Raw genomic sequence first — 20,956 nt, forward strand, 5'->3', positions numbered from 1 at the left:
CTCTTTATGGAGCCCTACACCTCCCCTGGCTATGATTGACAGCCTGCATGAAAAAAAAAACTGGTTTCACTTTCAAAACGATGTAATTTACCTTAAATAATTGTATCTCAATCTCTGAATTGAACTTTAATCACATACAGGAAGCTCTTGCAGGGTCTAGCAAGCTATTAACATAGCAGGGGATAAGAAAATCTTAATTAAACAGAACTTGCAAAAAGGAAAGCCTTAACAGGGCTCTCTTAACAGGAAGTGTTTCTGGAAGGCTGTGCAAATCACATGCAGGGAGGTGTGACTGGGGTTCATAAACAAAGGGATTTAACTCCTAAATGGCAGAGGATTGAGCAGTGAGGCTGCAGGAGCATGTTCTATACACCAAAACTGCTTCACTAAGCTAAATTTGTTCAGGTGACTATAGTGTCCCTTTAAAGGTATACCGATCTTCTTACTATTTTTCTCCTTCCAAGTGCCACAACACAGAGGACATGTAACGTAGTGTATCTGAATGTATATTTAATACATATATTGTGTTAGGTAAATTAACAGAGGTATAGATACTATTATTAAGATTGCTTCCTCCTCCAAGATGGCGTACGCACATGAAGGGGATGAATGCATTTGAAGCCACCTTGTCTCTCACCCCCAAGGAACAGCAACCAAAATTAGTATGTGCTAGCTTTTTTAGCATATACTTTTTTTGGTACTGTTCTGGTACCAATGAAGGCAAACAAACGATAACACTTTTTTTTTTTTCAAATTTTATTTTGCATGTTTTCTTTTTCATTTCACAGAAAGTTTAGCTGCGTCTTATACTCCGTTTGCTGATACGCAAATTCGAACATCGCCGGCCGGGGATTTTATTTGACGGCTTTATTTTTTTTAAAGTTTTTTTTTTCATTTTTTTTACATCTTTTTTTCCTTTAGATTTTCTTCTATTTTTTTTTTTAATTTTAAAACGAGTCCATCAAGGAAAGCTCTAAACCCTTTGCCCCCACCTCCTTTTCCCGATCCCTCCCATCCCAAAATGCAAATGTGGTGCCCAAGCACTCAACATTGTTTTGAGAACCCCTTCACCACCGAGGTCTGGGACAACACTACACGGCACGGCGGGAGAGTCGGTTGCCAATGCACATCTGGCGCTGCCTGCTTGTGGAGTGCCTTATTGCTGTGGAAGAGGGTGGAGAAGCACTTCAACACCTTTGAGCCATTGCCCTTCATCACAGCTCTTTAGGGATGCTTGCCACTGCTCAGAAGTGAAGGGGTTAATCTCAAGCTTACTTTTTTCCCCAGTTTTGCTATTAGATTCAGCACACGGTACACAGGGACGCTTCCTCAAAGCTCGCTTGACATTCTTTGCTCTCACACAGGGTCTGCGTCCCCCTTTTGGCATGACACACGCTAGGGGGGTATAGAAGCCAATCCACAATGGTTCTCTGTTCTGGAGGTGCCGTCTGAGTGGGCTGGGTAACCTGTCTTCTCTGGAAGAGTAAACAAACAAATCAGTCACTAGAAAAAAAATAAACTGTTGGAAAGTCACTCATAAGATTGGGTGATTTTTTCCAAAAAATGTTGCACTTAAATTAATCTATGTACCGGTATAGTATGAATAATTAGTGGTCACTTATGAACCTTAATTGGTTTTTATTTGCATGAACTATATTGTAAGATTATTGTGCACTATTTTAATTGATAATACTGCACCAATTTATCGGTTGTTTATTGGGTATTTCTATAACAGGGATTTTTTGGTTGCTGCTTGTATTAATTAGTGAAACCGTAGGATGTACGTAATTGTATAGTTACACTTGCAAATCGATTTTGTGTCATCTTATTCCTTCTTTGGTGTTATACTAGATTTAACTGGTAGTTATAGAAGAGGATGCATAAAAAAATGTCTATCTTTGAATATAGAAAACACGCATACTTTAATTTTGATAAGAAGGAAAGATGAGAGGGACAATACAGGGAGCAACATTGAGTTTTTTTGGTTTTTTTTGGAGACGTTGCTTTTTACAAGAAACATGTATAAATGGGAAATGGCTACAATAGAGAAATACTTGACAGAGAATATTCTAAAATATGGGATGCTGCTTTATAGCGCTTCTCATTCGAATGTATAAATAGCCGCATTGCCTGTCGGTCAGATCTATCAAAGATAGATGAGGAAATACATTCCATACATGAACAACCACAGCCATGTATGTGAACTGAGGATTTTAACGAATTATCAGACAGGACAAAAATAGTTTGGAGAAAATTGAAATGTAGGTAAAAGAAACTAAATTTCATAAATATAAAAAGGGACAGAAAAAGGGATTATGATTCTAAAATTTTATTATTTTAAAGGAGAGTGCCTAGCTAAGGGGGCAGAATTTACAACGCCAACTTTATTGCAAGTGGGATAAGAAATTCTGGAATAAAACCCCACAAAGAAGAGTGTATAATCCATGTTGGAGAAAAGAAGAGGGAAATGTGAGGATGGAAAAGAAAAAATATTGGGTCCAAGAGGTAAATAAAGGATGGAAGCAGAACCAATTAAAACATTTACCAAAGTAGATTTAAGAATAATGTGAATAAAAGGAATAATGAAAGCACCTGCTTAAGCACACGCTAGAATAGGTTTGAAGTACTCAGAAATGAAAAAAAATGGAGTCTGATTTATTTTTTCTCCAACCAGTGGTGATGAAAACAAGATAATTTCTGAAATACACCACAGATGTCAGTTACATAGGCTGGAAAAAAAAAAGACATGTGTCCATAAAGTTCAGCCTCTCACATCTATTATTTTGCTGTTGATCCTAAAGGAGGCAAAAAATACCAGTTTGAAGCACTTAAAGTGACTCTCCAGTGCAAGGTACACATTTGCTGCAGTGCCCCCCTCCCTCCCACCACCCATCTCATGTTGCTGAAGGGGTTAAAGCCCCTTCAGTCACTTACCTGAATCCAGCGCCGATGTCCCTCGGCGCTGGGTCAGGCTCTGCCCAAGCTCCTCCCCCACCAACGGCAGCCAGCTAGCAGTGTGCACACTGGACCTCCCCGTAGGAAAGCATTATTCAATGCTTTTCTATGAGGGTTTCCAGCGACGCTGGAGATCCTCACGCTATCGTCCAGTGTAGTTTAAAACCCTTTTCGTGTTCTAGGAACACGGAAGTCCCTCTAGTGGCTGTCTGATAGCCAGCCACTAGAGGAGGACTTAACCCTGCAAGGTAATTATTGCACTTTATAAAAACTGCAATAATTACACTGGCAGGGTTAAGGGTGGTGGGAGTTGGCCCCCAGACCACTCCAATGGGCAGAAGTGGTCTGGGTGCCTGCAGTGTCCCTTTAAGGATGTTAAGGAATATTTGTTTGGAAGGAAAGGCATTTGTTGGTGATGTGACTATTATACACCTGCATTCCACATGACAAGGGGTGTGCTTCCGTTTGATATTTTTTTATAATGTAATCATACATTACATTCCACACAAATAGAATTTATTTTATGGATTGTATTAAATGAACCCTGAACAATAATTCATTTTTTTTTTTACACAAAGGAGGGGAACGGTGATGAGTAATATGCATGCACGCATCTATGTCAAAATTTACAATATGTGGGGAGGATAACACACCCGCTACATGAAAAGGAATAGAGAACATATTTAGAACATCTGAAGAGGGGTAGAGGAGCTACAATGTTCCAGACCATTGTAAAAATATGCATAATCAGGATCCGGGAGGATTGGCTAGGAAGAGACTAAAAGGTTTATTTTTCACGTGCAAAGAGTGACAAACAAGCTTGAAACGCCACAATAGCTGTATCAAGCACATCATCAGCATAGGACAGTTACATGGCTATATATAGACAGCACATTTTATATTTAAGTAATAATAATAGAAACGTAGATATTCACTAGCTTCGGTCGTGAAGTAGCGGATAGATTAGCTTAGGACTAGCGTGTGAACGTATCTTGCTACTGTTGCGCGTCAAGGCTAAGTGTCTCTGCGGGGCATGACATCTCCTGTGCTTGATGTGTGTGTGGTTCGCCTGTGGCTTGCATGCGTGGAGTGCATGTGTGATGATGTTATCATGTGTTTTGTGGCCAGTAGGGTGGGGGGGGGGGGGGGGAGAGAGGGGGGGGAGAGGGGCGGAAAGAGTGAAAGTTGAGCTCTCTCGATGGCCCGGTGTCTGTCGGGCAGATAGTATGGCTGCTGCAGCGGGACAGCTTGTAGTACCTTTCCCTCAGGCTGTGAAAATTAAGTGTGTCTTGTGCCAATATAAGGTGTCTAAAATAAGGATAACGATTTTAACCAAAATATAAGGAAACAAATAACTTGTGCACGTTAAACTAGCGTGCGTTCAGAGTTCCTCTATTTAAGCCCTCGGGGCAAGTCTTTGGGCCTGGGGACCCGTGAAGAACGAGAAGTGGCCTAGTTAGCCATCAAAGTCCCGTCAGGTTGCGGCTGCTGTGCTCTTCCGTCATTCAAGCCATCGGGGGACAAATTGTAGTGTTGTCGCTGGACCCCCTATGGGGTATGGTGAGTTGCCCCGTCGTTGGTATGGAGTCCTGTCTGAGGCCCAGTGTGGGAAGTAGGTCTCTCGCGCCCTGCATATCTTGGATGGTGTACCGGGAATCTCTGTGAGAGAGTTGTAATGCGCGTGAGCCCCTCCACTTGTACGTGATGTTTTGCGCGCGGAGAAGTGCCGTGAAGGGCTGGAGGGAATGGCGCCAGGCCATTGTGGACCGTGAGAGGTCTGAGTAGAATGAGAGCGACAGATTCTCGAACAGGTAGGGAGAACGGTTTCGTGTTGCTTTCAGCACTGCTGTTTTATCCCTACTATTCGGAAGGCGTACCAGTAGGTCTCTGGGTTGTGTGATTGGGGCTGTGGTAGGCCTTGGGAGTCGGAACATCCCTTCCGGGGTTATCTGCTTAGCCTGTTTAGGTGTAAGTAGGGTCGTGAATAGCCTTCTTGTGAAATGAGTTAATTCCTCCTCCGGTACCTCTTCTGCGATCCCTCGAATCTTAATGTTTTGGCTGCGCCTCTAGTCCTCCAGAACTGCGAATTGGTGCTCAAATTTAAGATTCTGGTGTTGCAGATCGGTCACCAGTTGCTGTAGTTGCTTGGTGTGCGTGCTGGTGTGCAGGGATCCCTGTTCCAGGGCAATAATGCGGCCTGTCAGGCCCTGCAGGTCTGTGCGTATTTTCGCCATATCCGCCTAAATAGCGTGTTGGACCCCGGCCAGCAGGTCCTTCATAACCGCTATGGTGACCGGGGGTGAATCGGGTCGTGGGGGAGTGGAGAGATGGGCCTTTGGTGCGGGTAGGGGCTCTACCTCCGTTCCGGTCATAAAATCATCAGACATGTCGGAGCCGTCATCATGGAGGGCGGCTATGTTTGGGCTCACTGCAGTCCGGGCCTGTCTCCAGGGGTCTCCGATGCTAGGGTTTTGCCGTGGCTTGTCTGGTTTGGACTTTTTAGTTTTACGTTCCATCACGTCTGCTACAGCCAGCACTGCTGTTTTGCGATCGTTGTGCAGAGTCTGGGCCTATATTGGTTCGTTTTGTATGTATGTATATATAAATATTTTATAACTCCCTGTTCTTCGCTTTTATTCCATTATGGAATAGAAACTTTTTACAGGATATTATATATATATATATATATATATATATATATATATATATAGTAGGATATTATGATATTGGGTTCTTAAAATGATACATTTTTTGTTACAAATATTATACTACTAAGATATACATTGTTAGGAGATTTTGTGGTATAGACGGGATACATTGATTTTGTCTTTAAATACATATTCTGCCGATAGGTACTGGAAAATTGTAAGAAAGAAAAATCAGGACTTTTTATTAGTTAGCAGGATTATATGATATAGTGAGTATTTTTTAGGTTTACTTATTTTTTAGTTTTAGAATTTGTAAATAGCTTCTTGTATATTCAATTAGTATCATTTCACTCTTTTTAACCTTGATTGAGTCAAGAATCACATGGCTAATATTTTTTCTAAATACGTCACTTGACCTCATTTTCATTTTTTTCACCCACCAATAGGAATCCCTTTGTAACATATATAATCACTGTTTATTCAATGCATGAATTGTCTTGAAAAAAGTCTACTTTGACTGAAACGTCAACATTTTTGTATTCTGCACAATAAAGCAGTATTTGTTTTGATATAATATTAAGACTCCTGAGTGATCTCTACTTGGACGCTATATAAAAAAAAAAAATATATATATATATATATATATATATTTTATTTTTATTTATTTTTTTAATTCTATTTTATTTTATATTACCTCTGACTTGAGATTTATTTATTCATAGAATCAGTTACCAATTTTTTTTTTTTTTTTTTTAGCTTTGGACATACTGTTTTTATATAATCTGATTAAGTGCTTTATTAATGTACTTCGTTTCTTTATGGAGTAACAGGATATGGTATGATCGCTTGGTTGAAATATACACCCAATTGACATCAGAATATGTGAGGAAATCATTTTGTGATTGATTTAATGGATTGTAATAAGTAAGTGTACTTTGATTGTACAGGGATAAGTAGTATAGTCTGCAGAGCAGTCTACACATAGTCACTATATAAATTGGAGAGGAGAGGGAGGACTCCTCACACGTTTAAGAAAGCCCCAGGAGGTGGGGTGAAATGCACCATGTGCCAAACCCAGAAGTGCAGAGAGGGAGTGTGTCGGAGTAAGATGGTAAGACCAACAAGAGTAAGGGACTGACAAGGACCTAGAGTGCACCCCGGACTGTTTCCTGTGAGGGCAGGTAGCTGGACTTTGGAATCTACCTTCAGTGCTCCACAACCTTTTAAAACTTTTTTGGGAGTATAATAAAGATTTTTAAACAAAGAGTTTGCCTGGTAGTAAATCTATTGGATTCTAATTTTACAAGGGGCTGAGCCTCCCTGAACCCTTCACTTTGGAGTGGTACTACAACCACCATGTTTGTGAGTTTTACATATCAGAATTGTATCTAAGTTGTTGATATATGACAGTGTTGCACTAGTAATGTTTTTGTTTCTGGTTTTAGATCCTTGAGATCATCAAATGGATAATGTGTAAGTATAGTTGTTATGTTTGCTAATTGCTGGAAAACCACTCATAAGATATTGGTGATTTTTTTGCACTTAATACATCTACCATTATTGTGTGAAGAATTAGTGGTCACGTATGCACCTTAATTGGTTTTAATTTGCATGATATATATTGCAAGATAATTGTGCACTGTTTTAATTGATATTGCACACCAATTTATGGCTTGCTTATTAAGAATCTGTTTTTAGCAGGGTTTTTGTTGCTGCATGTATTAGTGATACAGTAGGTAATTCTATAGTTGCACTTTAAAATCAATTATGCACCATCTTATTCATTCTTTGGTGTTAATGTAAACATAAATGTGTTACTCAGATTTTAATCTACCAAGAGAGTGGACAGCATAACTAGGCCTAAAAAAAACCTTGCGGCTGGTGGACCCCATGTAAGAAAAACTATTTGCACATTCATTGGGGTGGGGGAACAGGACGAAGTTTAGATTAGCTTGTCAAAATTTGCCCAATATTTTCATTTCGGAATAATTTGATCTTTCAGCTGTTTAAAATAAGCAATTTGGTACCTTTGTGTGAGATTGGCCTATTTAAAAGTACTAAATTAGGGAGTGGGCTGTGATTAGTAGATGGCTCTCTATTTTTGTATCGTTATATATGGTAATCCCACAAAAAGGATACCAAATAAGGGAGCCATCTACCAGATTGCTAAAAGATCAAAATATAAAAAAAAAATTAAAAAGCTTTTCTTAATGTTGCTCTATCAACTGTTTAGTAGATAACTCTAATTAAAATTGGTACCTTTATGCGTCATTGCCATATTTAAGGGTACCAAATTAGGGAGTCGTCTAGTAGGTATTGTTCCCTTATTTGGTATCCTTAAAATATGGCAAGCTCATAATTACCATAATTAATGCATCTGTAACCCAGTTTAGTTGACATAGGTAAGCGGATTTTTTAAAAACCTTTCAATGCAGTATGAAAAACCATATACATCAATAGTGTTTACTTCAATGAACATGATCTGAAATATCAAAAATAGAAACTTGACAGTTCTTCTTTCAGTGTCCTGGTGGCATTGAAAGCAGAAGTGAGAAGACAGGTGTTGAGGGCAGAATAAGAAAATTAATCATCAAGCAGGATTTGCAAGAAAAAGATAAAACAAGGTACAATTGTTAGTTTTTGAAGGATAAATAATTATCAAAAATGCATCTCCAAGATAAAACCACACTTTTTAAAACCAAAGACTCATGGTATAGGGTGTTTCTATGTGTAACTTCATAAGACAAATCGCTATCACAAAAATTGTAGGCAGCTACTGCCAATGTTTCTGGTCAATCAGGATGTATCAGGAATATATTTTTCTCTTCTCAACATCATTGAAGATATGTATATGTACATACTCACCACATAAGACAGGTTGGGTGAACGAGCGCAGCTATCGGAATAACCTAGTGAAATCTCTCAGAGCCCAGCAAACCGGTTTACATTCCTCAGCACTGCAAAGCACATGCAATCCATTATATACCAATTTCATGATAAAGTAAGGAATGAGCTAAAACATGCATGATAGTATTGGGTGAAAATTGCTCATAAACAAACTAAAGTAAAGGAAAGTATGTCCTTTAATTATACCCACTAATTTTGTACTATACTGCAGTTGCACAGAAACTAAACAGAAATGTACATTTCATATAATTCAACTTCACATATTACGAATACAATCTCAGTTTCAAAATACACAAAACATGGCTCAATACTTAAAGTTATACTATAGTGCTAGAAATACAAAGCTGTATTCCTGGCACTATCACTCCCACTGCCTCCCCCATCGCCTGCATCCCCTCCCCACACCCAATGGGTCGACACTCTGCCCCCTCCTCTGAGCAGGGTCTAATGTGCATGTGCAGCAAATGCCATGTGGGCATTAGACCTCCCCATGGGAAAACAGTGAATTAATGCCTCCCTGTGGGGGATAATCGGACGCTGGAGATCCTCATGCAGAGCGTGAGGACGTCCAGTGTCAGATACTGGACCAAATGTCAGTTTCAAACCAGGAAGCCCTCTAGTGGCTATCTGGTAGCCAGCCACTGGAGGCAGACTTAGTGCTGCAATGTAAACATTGCAGTTTCTCTGGAACTAGAATGTTTTACATCGCAGCACTAAATGCAAAAGGGACCTTGAGCTGAAGTGGTCTGGGTGCCTACAGTGTCCCTTTAAAATACTATGCTACCAGCCAGGCCAAAAAGTTACTCCCCACTGCAAGACTGGAGTGTCCATGTTACACTCGCCAGGGTTGAATTTTCACTTGCCAATAGCTAGTGAAAAATTAGGTTTTGGAGCCCTGCTTTCTTTTTCTATAAAAAAAATTAAAATATGGAGTTTCCCTGATATGCATTTTACTGCTGCAATTAACCCTACGTTTTGCAGAAAGCCTGGGGGAAGAATCCATTTTCTTCAAGTTAAAGGTAAACTCCACTACCAAAAAGAAAAAATATCCTTTTTTAGTAGATATACCCTAAATGAAAACATGGAAGTGTTTAATTATACATTGGGAGTATATCTAAAAACAGCCTATAAAAGCTGCATATCTAATGTCTGTCGACATTGCAGGCCCCCCACCCTTCTTTTCTGCCCCAGCCCAGACTTTCTGTGGCTGCTCAATCACAGCCTTTCCAATCCAGCTCAAGGAGAAGTCTTTGCAGGGCAGGAGCTCTGGGCAATTGCTGCCTCTTGAGTTTAGCTTCACTGGGCTAAACAAACCAGGGAGTAACAGGTCTGGTTGTCTGACTGCACATTTTGTGTAAAAAAAAAAATAATTAAAAAAGTAAAATAAAAAGATGACACTTTTCACACATAAAGCACTACAACAAGCTGAAGTGCTTTATGTGCTTGACACTGTACTTTACAGGAACAATATAAGCACCACAACTACTACAGTGTAATTTAAGTGCACCCATATTACATGTTTTTTAAGGTAAAAATTAGCTTTCTTTTGATATCACATATGTGTACCTAATACAACATGAAGTATGTAAAGTGTTATAAAAGTGTAACAAATTAAATAAAAATAATCTCTTTCAGTTTCTTTTACACATGAAGTGCAACTAATGGAAAGGACTCAATTCACTTATCAGTCCTGATTGTTAAAGGGATAATCTGAGGCAAGCATGTCAAACTCAAAGGCTAACACGTGCCAAATAAACAAACAAGGTTTAAGTTTATGTGGGTCACAACCCCCCACCCCCCATCAAAAAAAAAAAAGAAAGAAAATGTGATGCTGGGTACACATACATACATAAATAAATAAATAAAATGTATTCAAAATCTTCACTTCAAGTTATTTACTATGCCCTCGCTCCCTCTCCAAATCTAACACACTGCCCCCACTCCCTCTCCAAATCATACACACTGCCCCCACTCCCTCTCCAAATCATACACACTGCCCCCACTCCCTCTCCAAATTTATACACACTGCCCCCACTCCCTCTCCAAATCATACACACTGCCCCCACTCCCTCTCCAAATCATACACATTGCCCCCACTCCCTCTCCAAATCATACACACTGCCCCCACTCCCTCTCCAAATCATACACACTGCCCCCACTCCCTCTCCAAATCATACACACTGCCCCCACTCCCTCTCCAAATCATACACACTGCCCCCACTCCCTCTCCAAATCATACACACTGCCCCCACTCCCTCTCCAAATCATACACACTGCCCCCACTCCCTCTCCAAATCATACACACTGCCCCCACTCCCTCTCCAAATCATACACACTGCCCCCACTCCCTCTCCAAATCATACACACTGCCCCCACTCCCTCTCCAAATCATACACACTGCTCCCCTCCTTCCCACCACTCTGATAAACTGCCCCCCTTACTTACCACCAATTTAAAAAACACTGCCCCATCGCCCTCTCACAACTCTAATACACTGTCCTCCCACCCACCACACTAAAACACTGCGCCCCCTGACCCTCCTCCCAATTTAACACACTACAGCATGGTTCCCCCAAGCCCCTCTTTCCTTCAGCAGTCTTCCAGTCTTGCACGATCTTCAATGCTCAAGCAGGCCACATGCTACTCTGGCACTGCGAGCAGCAGGGAAAGCTGAGTGGCTGGCCTGCTCTGCATACAGCAAGCCACTCTGCGCACTGTAGTGCCGCCACGCACCCACCTGATATGACTCCATACACTGTATGTGCATATCCAGCAGCCGCCGTGTTCCAATTTTTTGTGCTCTTGCAGCCGAAGCCGGGCCACAGCTCAAAGCGATCCCAAGGCAGGCGGCCTACCGGGAAATTACCCGTAATCCTGACAGGACAGGACAGGACAGGCCAGCCCTGGGCCGTAAAGATACTCATTGTGGGCCGCATGTTTGACAGAATTGAAATTTAGGAATTTAAGCACTTTTTCTTTATATATTTTAAGCAGTTCTATCCACACATCAACTGTTAAACCTTCATGAACAAACTGATAATTTGTATAATATCTCTCACATATATATTGTGTTACATTTTCATGAGGAATTTCACAGACTGCTTGTGCCCCACTACACTACTATAAAGACCCACTGTTCCCAAGTACAGCAATGACCCCTGCATAGACACATTTCTGAAGTGGGTCAAATTAATGCCAGTTTCAGTTTTCAAATTTCTTTTTTCATTGTTTGATTTACTGTCTCCATGCAACTTTGGGGACTGCATTTTTGCCCTGTCATGGCATACTACCGTATTTTAAAAAGAAGACAACTTAGGCTATTTCACATGGGGCATATTGACCACTTTAGCATTCCTGTACAAATGTCTGCCAAATTTAGTGCAAAATTTTATTTTTATTTACAAATTGAATTTTAATGGCAAGCTTCACAGGTCACAAGTTATTTTCTCAGTATCATAGAACCGAAGAATATGCTACAAACCTGAGATGCTACCAACTAAGCAGCTGATGCACTCAGTCACATACCAAGTCCTACCAGAGGATGGATAGGAACTAATACAGCTAGGTCTACATAACAATAATACACTCACACTCAGACACATTGTGGAATGTGTTGGTTTACAGGAGCTTATCAGCAAGTAGGGACAAAGATATTTCCACTTCAACATGTGATGAATATACGTCATTCTACTTACAGGTTTTTGTTTGTTTTTTAATTTACCTTGTGACTTGCTTGTGGAAATCTGTTAACTGCTTGTGTGTCACTGTTACTGCTCCACCTGATGTCTCCTTTGGTAAACATTTCAATGCGGTTTCCAGCCACCGGCAAAATGTCTGACAAGAAATTAAACACTTGTTACAGCTGCAATATAGAACTACGTATAACGTACTTCTCTCTGACTAGTAAAAGGCTTTACAGATGACAGGAACATTCCAACATTAAGGACAGGGCTCCAAATTTTCACTCGCATTGGCAAGAGAAAATGTAACTGTGGCATTCACCTTTGGCAAACTGGACATGGACTCTCCATGCTTGCAGCGGCGAGTAACTTTTAAAAACTGGTAAGTGGCGGAGGATTTTTTTTATTTAAGAAGGGTTTATTGTAAAGGTAAGACAACATAACAGAAATCTTGAGGTTATGTGTTCGTTGGCAAAATTATAGCAGTACAGAAACTTTTGACAGTGGCAAAGATATTGTAACTATAAAGCATTGTGAATAAGATATAGTATGGCATGCATAAATACTCTAAATATACTCGAATAGAGTGCTGTGTATAACATGCATAGTATCACGTTAAAGGATCACTATAGTGTCAGAAAAACAAAGCAGTTTTGCTGACATTATAGTGCCCTGAGGGTGGGGGTTAAAAACCCCTTCAGTCACTTACCTTAATCAAGCGCCGGGCTCCCTCAGCGCTGGTGACCTCTTCTCCCCCGCCGACTTCTGCTCCCGAGTGGAGCGGAATGTGCATGCGCGGCAAGAGCCGAGCGCGCATTCAAAGTGTTCATAGGAAAGCATTTCTCAATGCTTTCCTACGGACGCTCTGCGCAATGGAGGCGAAAAGTGCCTCCCGCGTCGCAGATGCGCCTCTAGTGGCTGGCTTAACCCCAAATGTAAACATAGCAGTTTCTCTGAAACTGCTATGTTTGCATCTGAAGGGTTAAAACCTGAGGGAACTGGCACCCAGACCACTTCATTGAGCTAAAGTGGTCTGGGTGACTATAGTGTCCCTTTAAATAGTATATAGAGATAAGGAAAATTAAACATGCAGACAATTCATCACACAATTTACACAACTGCTGCAGAAAAATCAGTATGTGGTGAAAGTTGACAATATGTGAGATTCATTGCACTTGACTGGCTAAAATCCTTTCCAGCATAAAAGTATAAGCCATAGAAGGTAAAGAAAAAGACAGAAATGACACTATATGCATGCCCAAGTCGCCCTTTGCACAATAAATGTGCAGGGTGTTGGGATAGTAGCAGTCAATGCAAAAATGATGCATTTGTATTGTGATAACTCTGCAGCTCCTTCTGCTGACTGAATAGAAATGTGTACATTTACACAATGATGGTATGCAAATTAGTGCAACCAAATAAGTAGTTGAATGTTTGTTCTAATAATTTTTTATTTTTTTTATAATTCTAACCAGCACGCCAGATTTAGCAGTAGATGGAAGCAGTAGATGGAAGCAGGACTGCTGGCAGAGTGGACGATACCTGCCTTGGAGACTGAGCAGGGGCAAGAAGGTTAATACCTGCCTGGGAGAAGCAGGACAGGCAGACGGTTTGATACCTGCCAGAGAGAAGCGGGATAGGGACTGTTCGATATCTGCCTGGGTGATGAAAGCAAGGGCAGGGGGAATCAATACTTACCTGGGAGGACAAGCCATTCCAGAGGCCGCAAAACTGGGGGTTGCTGTAGCCTCTGGCTTGACCCCTGTTATCAATAATGGCCTTTGCCGGTAGACAGGCCAGCACAACCTGCAGCCCCCCAAATGTATTCAGCCAAAACTCCCATGATTCCCTGGCTATCTGTTAAATTCCAAGAATCATGAGCGTTTTAGTCAAAACACCTTGGAGGGCTTGCAGGTTGGGCAGGCCTGTGGTAGACATAACATCCCAGATAGCTTTCCGTCACAAGTATAGATGTCAAAATATTTATTTAAAAAAAAAAAAAAAATGGTCATAATTAGAAAGGAAAGTATCTAGGTAAATATGAGCATGTTGTACATTAAAAGGCAGGATGTCTAAGGTTCTAAATCTCTTAGCTCTTAGGAGCTAAGAAAGATGGCTGAGGAGTTCTAGCTTTGATCAAAAGGAAAAATGCTGATTTCTCTTAAAAAAGTTAAAATAAAATGCCGATTTAAATTTTTTTAACATTTAAGACACTTTTAAGAGAAAGACCCATAAGATGTTCCAATCTTCACCCTAGCATGCAAAGCATTATTACATTTTCATTCTGAAATGTGTATAATAGAGAACATCTGGCCCACTAGTGTTGTATAAAAAAAAAATCTATGTATTCATCATTTAGAATATGGACTCTTTCTTACCGGTCTGTCAAATATCATGATCTCCCATACGACTTCAGCAACATCAGGCAGGGTGTAAGGTGGGAGACAGAAACAGCATGCATGAAGCAACTGGCTTACTAGCTGCTGTCCAAACTGGTTCAGCACTTCCTGGATCAACGTCTTGCGTACCTCGAAGTTTTCCTCATGCTGCAGATAAAAAAAAAAATATATACAATTTGGCATTCTAAAATAGAATTGTGCCAGAGCACTCCTGGCAATATAATCACTACAGGGCCAGTAAAGGTTGTTGGAATGTTCCTTTAACATTTTAAAGCACTACTGTTGCTGGTGTGAGCACTGATTTGAGCTTGGGGGAGTTAATGTCAGTATTTTTACCCCTGCATAATAACACTGAGACAGGCAGCAGATCACAGGATGTGAAGTAATATCCCAGCACATATACTGCCTGTTCAATGTTTATCTAAAAGTCAAATGGGAGGAGAATATAAGGATATGCGGTTAAATACAAGACACCAAGTAAGCAGCAGGGAGAAGAGGAATAATTATACCATGAATTCTAGTATGTGACGGTGTATGTATGTTTCTGATCAAGTTAAAAAAAAGAAACTATTATAAATATATATTTTTATCGCATGGGTTCTCCTTTTTATATTTAACTGACATACATTAGCATTTACATTTTAAACTACTTCTTAACATTTTAACTGATTAAAAATAAATAGATAAAATTATTTATATTTTTTTCATCACACACTTTTGCCGTTAGTCATATATAAACTAGTGCCACTGTTACTACAAAATAGATAAATGTACACATCCTTATTTTGGGAATGAGTCATACCTGGGATTTTTTTCCTCCTTTTTTGGCGGTTACATATTGCAATTTTAAAGCAAAGTATAAAATATAGTAAATAGAATAGTATAATATAATGATCAATACTTTTTCTTTTAAAGGGGTTAATTGCAGACACTGGCAGGGATGGTGCAGTGTTCATAAATGTCTCATGATAAATATATAAAAGTAAGAATTAGAGTGCGCCTATTTCACTGTACAATACAGTTCATGATCAAGGAGTATTTTCTTCTTTCCAAAATGAAAGATTAATCAAGAGAAGAGAGAATTTCTCAGAGAGATTTGATAATGTATCAATCAGATAAAGAGAGGAAGAGAACACAGTGAAGTTGTTTCAGTGCTGTGATTAACAGAATACTCACATCATTGGCCACCCCGGTGTGTATAAGATCACGCAGGAACTTCATGACACTGCAATTGGCATCCCGGTGGTCTAGAGCAGTGGCTGCAATAGCCCATTGTAATACATGACCTAGCACCTGACTCCGAAGCAGGACAATGGGACAACGCTGAATGAACCTAAAGGAAGAGAAGGGTTTTATGACAAGCTACAAATCAAACAAATATTTTTTTTGCCACTGTGAGAATACATTCGCATTATTCGAAATGATAAATATCCAAATAGATATAAATAAATAAAAAATTTAAAAAGCTACATTTTAACCCTGGGGAATAAAATTGGTGTAAATAATACTGCTTTGAAAAAAAAAAAAAATATGAGAGAGAGAGAGAGAGAGAGAGATAATTATTCACTAAAGTTAGAATTCAAACTGATTTTCAAATTGAAAACCAGAGTAGCTGAACTGAAAGCAGTTTCAGTTCACTTAAATTTTAAATTCATGTTGAATGTACATAGAATTGTCACTTTAGTGAATAACTTAAGCAGATACAAAAACACAAAATGTCGTACGATATGGTTTTGCAGATCAAAAAGAGAAAAAAAGATAACAGCTGCGTTTACGTTACGCTTTCAAGTACATAATGCCAATATTATGTACATCTTTTTATCAGTGAATTGGATTAATTTAGTGCTTACCATTTCCATTAGAATTGTTAAAGGGACACTGTAGGCACCCAGACCACTTTAGCTCATTGAAGTGGTCTGGGTGCAAACTCCCATCACTCCATAACCCTAGTGTGGCAATTATTGCAGTTCTTATAAACTGTAATAATTACCTCTCAGGGTTAACTACTTCCGGGTGTAAAGGCGACTTGGTCGCCTAACCGACACTGGACGTCACGCCATGCATAAGGACTTCCAGCGTCACTGGAATCCCAATAGGAAAGTATGTTTTCCTGGCACTATAGTTACCCTTTAATATTATCAACTATTAATTGATAAGTCATATTGAAAAGATGAAGTTTAATTGATGCAAACTATGGACAAGGGTACAATTGGTAGTTTCCCTCAAAGTGAATATTACCTAGTGAACAGCCGAAACAGATCATCCACAGTATCTGGGTGATTTTGAGGACCATTCTGCTGCTCCAGAAGTTGGAAAGTGGGGACACACAGTGCCTGTAAAAACAAAATGGACATTTAATGCAAATATTGACAGTTCTTCTGGATTTATTACATAATTATTTTGTACGGTCACAGTACACTCACTGATCTATCACATAAATAATAACAGACTGCTAGTAATGTAAGTCATGAATGTACCTTGAAAATGATTACATTTAGTTGAACAAGCCAAAAAAAACACACTAAGAAAATCCCCAAAATTAAAATATACCTATTTCTGTCTATCATGTGCTCAGAAAAAGTTGTTCAATGATGAACACAGCTTAAAAAATAAGCAGGCACTGCAAAAGTAGGAGTTTCTCTGGTTTTACTATTCACATGTATGAGTTTGAGCAAAATTAATATTTTTGCCTTATGCTATAAATTACTGAAATTATGCCCACAATATTGTCATTTTGAGCATTTATTTGCAGAAAATGACAACTGGTGAAAATAAAATAAATACTAAATTACATGATGAGAAAACTGTATTATCTTAGTATATGAATACCAATGTTTTCACTTAGGAAGAATTCAGAAATCAATTTTTTTTTGTAACAGCCTAGATTTTAATTACAGGTTTCGAGTTTCTTGGCATGCTCTCCACCAGTCTTTCACACTGCTATTGGTTGAGTTTACTCCTGGCGCCAAAATTCATACAGCTCGCCTTTGATGACTTGTGATCTTCTATCCCCCTCTTGATCACATAACAGATTTTCAGTGGGCTTTAATTAGGATATTGGGCTGGCCATGATAGGGACGTAATCTAGTGTTCTCCATCCAGAACTTAACTGACCTGGCAGTGGGTCATGGAGAATTGTTTTGCAGTAAAAACATTCCTCAGAAATTGGGAACATTGTCAGAGCAAGTTTTCTGCTAAGATAACCTTCATTTATGCATCTGTTCCAAAGATGAATCTATTGGATTTGACTAAAGCACCCTCACTTTATCACTGATTAAATTTCACAGTGGGTGTGAGAGACGGTTTGTAAGCCTCTAAAGAAGACAATTTTGCAAACTTCACCTGGCTCTGAAACCACTTTCCTGTTGTTCACTTCACCCAGCTGTCATTTCTCATTCTTTTTGTAGGTCATTTGATGTCAGCCTATGGTTATTGAGTGACATTTAAATGAGTTGGCAGTCATCCAGGTCAGTGGAGAGTCATTTTTGCCTTTGCTGGTCTTCAGGTTTGTTGTCCCTAATGTCTGCTGCTTGAGCTTGTTGTTGTTATTATTATTTATATAGCACCAGCAAAAACCGTAGTTCTGTACAACGGACGACTGTCTTTGAAACTTTAAGGATAAAAGCAATCTGGCACGCTTGAAAAATCCAGAAAGGAGCACTTTTTCTTAATCAAACCCTTTCTTTTTTTAAACTTTTTTGGCACGGTCAATAATTATCTTTTCATTCCAATTACTTTTGAACTACTGTTAGCCCTGTTTTTGTTATCCAGCTAACCCTATTGCAAGACGATAGTGATGATCACTGCAGTGATAAACTTTTCCTCATTAAATAAGATGTGGTTCAGGTAATATAATCCAGGCCTGTCCAACCTGCGGCCCCCCCGATGTTGCTGAACTACAACTCCCATGAGTCTTTCAATGAAACAGATAGCCAGGGAATCATGGGAGTTGTAGTTCAGCAACATCTGGGGGGCCGCAGGTTGTACAGCCCTGATCTAATCAGTACCTCATTAAGTAGAATGAGATGTGTCTGTGTTTGAATTCAACAGACAATTGTAATGGCTGCCATACATGTAGATATAATTATTATTTTTTAAAATTGGAGTGGTCTCTTAATTTTTTTCCAGAACCCAAATTGGGCCTCTATGATGTAAATCCCTGAAAACAGATTTAGTTGATTGGGCGTAGATTAACAGGAATTCAAATCATTTGTCATCGGCGAAAAGGATATGTGCACAAGCTCAACATATTGTTTACATAAATGATAATAAATATATTGTTCTATAACTAGTTAAATAGTGATTATTATTTAAAAAAATTATAAAAGGCAGCATGGATTGAAAGTATGGATCGACCGATAGAATTTTTCTAGAGCTGATGCTGATACCTGGTGTCAATATTCTGTACATTTAAAGTTTTGAAAAAGTAACAATTTCGACACAAATCTGACATTAACTGAACATGCTGAAAACAATCACACCTATTACTTTCAGGCAGACAGTACGTGCTAGAATCCGTGAGATCCCAGCATGTACAGTGCTGTTGCGGATAGGGGTTTGACTGTGGACAGCAGTAGGTATCGACCAATTATCGGTGTAGCCGATATTCAGCATTTTTAGCAATACCGGTATCGGCCTATAAAGATACCGATATTGCAGAGAGTGGGATATCAGTGATCTCCCTCCCCAGCCCGCAGGCACTCTGCTGGCAGCCGGCAGGGGAGAGAGGACCCGGGGGAGCTCTTACCTGCAGCTCCGTCGGGTTCTCCTCTCGCGAGCCTGGAGCTTACCACAGAAATGCTCCGCTCTCGCGAGAGTGAACTCTCACCAAAGGGACCACCAGGGCTTCCACACCGGACCACCAGGGATGGTAAGCAATGTCTCCCCCTCCCAGGCCACATTTAAGAAGGGAGGGGGATATACAATATATTTGTTAAAAAAAAAAAAAAGTTATATTTGCTTTGATCTGCTTCCCTCCCTACCACACACACAATAACACCCTACACAGTCACACACTGCCCCACACACACATAAAACTGCCCCGCTCACACAAACACTGCTCCCTCATATACACTCCCTGCCCCGACCATACACATACACAAACACTGATCCCTCATATACACACACACACTGCCACCCCCGCACACAAACACTGCCCCCCCCCCCTCATATACACACACACACACACAAACTGTCCCAATACACACATGCTGCACCCCCTCACACAAACAACGTGGCGCTTCATTGGTTGGCAGCAAGAGTTTCCAAATGCAGAAGACCGCGTGTGGCGACTGGGAGACGTGAGTAAGTTATCGCCAATATCAGTAAATTACAAGGCAGATATGATTTATCGGTAACATGCAAAATATCATCTCTACTAATCCCCATTTGTGAATAAACAAAGATCTATAGACTACAAGTTGAAGCACGAAATGATACAGAGGCTAGGCAGAAATAGAAAATTTACCTGGAGCATATCCAGCAGTCCCTGCTGACACCCTTCCTCCATCCCATATTCGTCCACCAGGATGCTGCCCAGGTACAGGAAGCACGAGTGTTGGTGAATTTGGTATACACTTACCATCTGAATGAGACAGGATATGAGAAACAATATAAAGCTTCAGACTCATCATAATAAAGAATTTACAAAAAAAATAAAATAAAATAAATATATATATATATATATAAAGCGTCAGGTCTGTACAAGGACATTTTATGGCAAATTCACAGAAACGGTGACTTCCAGAGAAGTGACATTTTCTCACGTCAATAAATATCATTTAAAGGAGCACTATAGTGCCAGGAAAACAAACTTGTTTTCCTGGCACTATAGGGTTAATAGGTCCCCACCACCAGCACCAGTGACCTCTCTTCCCCCAGCCGACGTCATCTCTGAATGCGCATGGGCGGCCAGAGTCACGCACGCTTTCAAACCGCCCCTAGGAAAGCATTACTCAATGCTTTCCTATGGACGTCCAGCATGTCCTTCCTCAATGCGATTTTGAAAGTGAGGATTGCGGAAGCGGCCTCTAGTGGCTGTCAGGGACCGCCACGAAAGGCTGGATTAACCATCAATGTAAACACAGCAGTTTCTCTGTTTATAGCTGCAGGGTTAAGACTGGGGGGGGGGGGGGGGGAAGAGACATGGCACCCAGACCACTTCATTGAGCTGAAGTTGTCTGGGTACCTATAGTGGTCCATTAAGCATTTACTGGGATAAATAGCACAGCAAAGTGTGTAATATTATATATATATATATCTATATCTCTATCCTATACATACGCCCACCCACCAACAAACTATGGTGTTGAGGTCACTTTAAAACCCCATGATGCCTAAAGCAGGTGCGGATATTGAATATAAAAAA

General features: G+C 40.0%; 1 protein-coding gene across 2 annotated transcripts in view; it reads right to left on the reverse strand.

Annotated features, from left to right (window-relative positions):
• Nucleotides 1-744: 744 nt before the first annotated feature.
• The window catches only part of TNPO3 (transportin 3), a 53,469-nt gene continuing 33,257 nt past the window's right edge, over nucleotides 745-20,956 (reverse strand). For both annotated transcript variants that reach the window (XM_063448338.1, XM_063448336.1), the window contains exons 17-23: nucleotides 20,057-20,173; nucleotides 16,828-16,922; nucleotides 15,766-15,922; nucleotides 14,569-14,736; nucleotides 12,232-12,344; nucleotides 8,469-8,560; nucleotides 745-1,475 (exon numbers count right to left, since the gene is read on the reverse strand). In XM_063448338.1, the coding sequence (XP_063304408.1) occupies nucleotides 8,500-8,560; nucleotides 12,232-12,344; nucleotides 14,569-14,736; nucleotides 15,766-15,922; nucleotides 16,828-16,922; nucleotides 20,057-20,173 (711 nt within the window). In that variant the 3' untranslated portion in view covers nucleotides 745-1,475; nucleotides 8,469-8,499. The remainder of the gene's footprint in view (nucleotides 1,476-8,468; nucleotides 8,561-12,231; nucleotides 12,345-14,568; nucleotides 14,737-15,765; nucleotides 15,923-16,827; nucleotides 16,923-20,056; nucleotides 20,174-20,956) is intronic.

Source organism: Pelobates fuscus, chromosome 3, assembly GCF_036172605.1.
Source record: "Pelobates fuscus isolate aPelFus1 chromosome 3, aPelFus1.pri, whole genome shotgun sequence".
Taxonomy (NCBI): Eukaryota; Metazoa; Chordata; class Amphibia; order Anura; family Pelobatidae; genus Pelobates; species Pelobates fuscus.